This window comes from Alligator mississippiensis, chromosome 2 (assembly GCF_030867095.1).
Source record: "Alligator mississippiensis isolate rAllMis1 chromosome 2, rAllMis1, whole genome shotgun sequence".
NCBI classification, from domain to species: Eukaryota; Metazoa; Chordata; order Crocodylia; family Alligatoridae; genus Alligator; species Alligator mississippiensis.
Window position 1 is genome coordinate 67,274,415 of NC_081825.1, and position 2,922 is coordinate 67,277,336.

General features: G+C 46.9%; 1 protein-coding gene across 1 annotated transcript; it reads right to left on the reverse strand.

The window, feature by feature from the left end:
• Positions 1-215: 215 nt before the first annotated feature.
• On the reverse strand, positions 216-2,687 carry LOC132248556 (uncharacterized). Its single transcript, XM_059721804.1, has 2 exons — positions 741-2,687; positions 216-632 (listed from the first exon to the last, which is right to left on the reverse strand). The coding sequence occupies exon 1, from the start codon at positions 2,415-2,417 to the stop codon at positions 1,623-1,625; it is 795 nt and encodes a 264-aa protein (XP_059577787.1). The 5' UTR covers positions 2,418-2,687; the 3' UTR covers positions 216-632; positions 741-1,622.
• Positions 2,688-2,922: the final 235 nt, after the last annotated feature.

A 2,922-nucleotide genomic window follows, 5' to 3' on the forward strand; every position in this document is an offset into this window, starting at 1 on the left:
AAAATTAGGAAGCCAAGAAGTAAGCCATGAGAAGTCGAACCCTTCCCCTTGCTTAATGTGGGACAGAACCTTTTTTAACTTCTGCACTTTTGACTCTATCAACTCGGAGTTATCTGTCAAATTAAAACAACACATTCCCTTGAACTCTTCACATCCATGGTTATGCCTCAGCAACAGGTAATCTATGGCTGCTCTATTTTGCAGAGTAGCTCCTCTTAGTTCTTTCATTTCAATATTGAGGGCAGCTAGGGCCTGTGAAGTTGTATTTAGGCCCTTTGCCAGGGCACAGGCCACCTTACCAAGCTGCCTCTCAGCGTCCACTACTAGGCCTGGCACCCCTACTAGGAAAACTGCTAAGGACACTACCTCGGCCTCACTCAGGAGGTTTATGTCACTATCACAGGATTCATCTAGCACCTTCAAACCTCTCCAATGACGCTTACTAGAGATCTTAGGCATACCTGGTAGCCAGACAGTCAACCGGCCTAGAGCACAAGGGCCTCCTGTGGCATTGGCTGGGATATATGAATAGGCAGTCTTCCCACAAAGGAGGAACCACCCCCGGGGTAATATAACATGAACGTAGTTGCAAGATACATTAGTCATGTCTGAGCAATTGAAAATTTTTGTTTCTTTGGTTAGGCTTTTGCAAGCTTGGGTACAGTTCACAAAATTGGCACAGCTGGTGTTACCAGGGGAGGTGACTGTAAACAAATCTATTTCAAAGGTACTAGCGTTACTTTCTGTGGTAATGGTTCCCCACATGGAGTTGTTAGTGTAATTGATTGGACCTCCTATTCCCCCAGATGTGAACCAAGTCTGATTCTGGAGTGCTTCCAATGGAGTGGGCACCCCTACAAGGCATGACGTGAAAATATCATCAACTGATATTCCACCTGCCAAACAAAAATGAGTGACATTTAATACGTCCTTTGCCAAATGAACCCACACATTTTGACTCTTCTCGAACCTTTGATGCACCAACCCCTTAGACTCTAGAAACATTACACCTATGCAAAGAACTACTTTCCACATGGTTGACATTTAAACAGAAATTTAAGTCCTTCTACTGGCTCTGCTGTCCAACGGTGTCCGTTTGTGTTGGCTTCCGGTGCGACACTCTCAGCAACTTCTCCTGCAGGTGGTACTTCTGGTGCAGCCTTCACCCGAGTGTAGTGTATCCACGGTTTTACCCCCTGAACCTTCACTGCAGCGTGAGTAGTAAGAATCACAGGATACGGTCCCTTCCACCTGGGCTGAAGCGGCTCGTCTTTCCATGTCCGGACCAGTACCTTGTCTCCGATCTGGAACTTGTGGACTGGTGTATCTAGAGGGAGTGGAAGTCGTTCCTGGACATACCTGTGGAGAGAAGACAATACAGCAGACAAAGAATACAAATAATCTTTTACTCAATCTTCCCCTTTTACATGCATTTGACTCCCATGCGTCACCACTGGATTCTTAGGATATGGCTTGCCATACATTAATTCAAATGGACTAACTCCCAATTTAGCTCTAGGGGCTATGCGCACTCTAAGCAAGGCAAGAGGCAGAGCTTCAGGCCATTTCAACTGAGTTTCCTGGCAAAGTTTAGCCAGCTGTCTTTTTAGAGTCTGATTCATTCATTCCACCTGTCCACTTGACTGTGGTCTCCATGCTGTGTGAAGGTCCCATTGTATCCCCAGAGCCCAGGAAACTGCCTGGGTCACCTCCGACACAAAGTGTGGCCCTCGATCCGAGGCTAATCCCTCTGGGATTCTGAATCGTGGAATCATTTCTTTTAGCTTCACCCGGACCACTTCTTTTGCTTGGTTGGTTGGGCACGGGAAGGCCTCAGTCCATCCAGTCAGAGTGTTCACGAGCACTAACAGGTATTTGTAGTGTCCCTTTCTGGGAACTTCAGAGAAATCTATCTGCCAACATTCTCCTGCTAATAGTCCTTGCCTTCCTGCTCCTGGTGGAGGTTTGGGGGAAATCTTAGGATTGTTGGCACAACAGACAGGGCATCTACGCACTATTTGTTCTGCTGTTTTTCTCATCTTAGGCCCCACTACAATTCTTTGGAGACCTTGGGCCATGGCGTCAGCTCCCATATGGGTGCTCTGGTGGTACTCTTGGAGCACTTTGCTAAGAATCAGTTTTGGCATCAGGACTTGTCCCTCAGGCAAAACCCACCATCCATCTTGTTGTTCTTTGCTTCCCAATTTCTCTGCTAGTTGGTTCTCTTTTTCAGTATATTTGGGAGGTTCCTCAGGTAACACTACCTGAGGCATCAATGCCAACATTTGAGTCTCTTGAACTGGTCCTCTAGCTGCCTTTTTCGCCGCAGCATCTGCTCGTCGATTTCCTTTAATAACGTCAGCATCTCCCTTTTGATGGGCCTTACAGTGCACCACAGCTACCTCTAGTGGTTCCATCACGGCTTCAAGTAATTTCAGGATTTCTGTTCCATGCTTTACTGGGCTTTTACTTGCCGTTAAGAGTCCTTTCTCTTTCCATATAGCTCCGTGGGCATGTAAGACTCCAAAGGCGTACTTCGAATCCGTGTATATAGTGGCTATCTTTCCTTTTGCCAAATGGAGAGCTCGGGTCAGCGCAATAAGCTCAGCTTTCTGTGCAGAGGTATTTGGAGGCAAGGCGTTTGCCTCCACGGTATCCCATGATGTAACCACGGCGTATCCCGCCTTTCAGGTTCCATTGTCCATGAAGCTGCTTCCATCTGTGTAGAATTCAAGGTCTGCATTAGGTAGTGGGGCATCTTTAAGATCCGGCCGACTAACATACACACTCTCAATAGTTTCAATGCAATCATGCTGTAATCTTTCGTCCTGTTCCAATGGCATCAATGTAGCTGGGTTCAGGGTACTAGAGGTTTGCAACTGGAGAGTCGCCTGGTAGGTCACCTCTTACTAGAGGTTTGAT

What these genes read in the sequence shown, in the direction of transcription:
- LOC132248556 (XM_059721804.1), bottom strand. Translation starts at nt 2,417, where the DNA reads ATGGAACCACTAGAGGTAGCTGTGGTGCACTGTAAGGCCCATCAAAAG.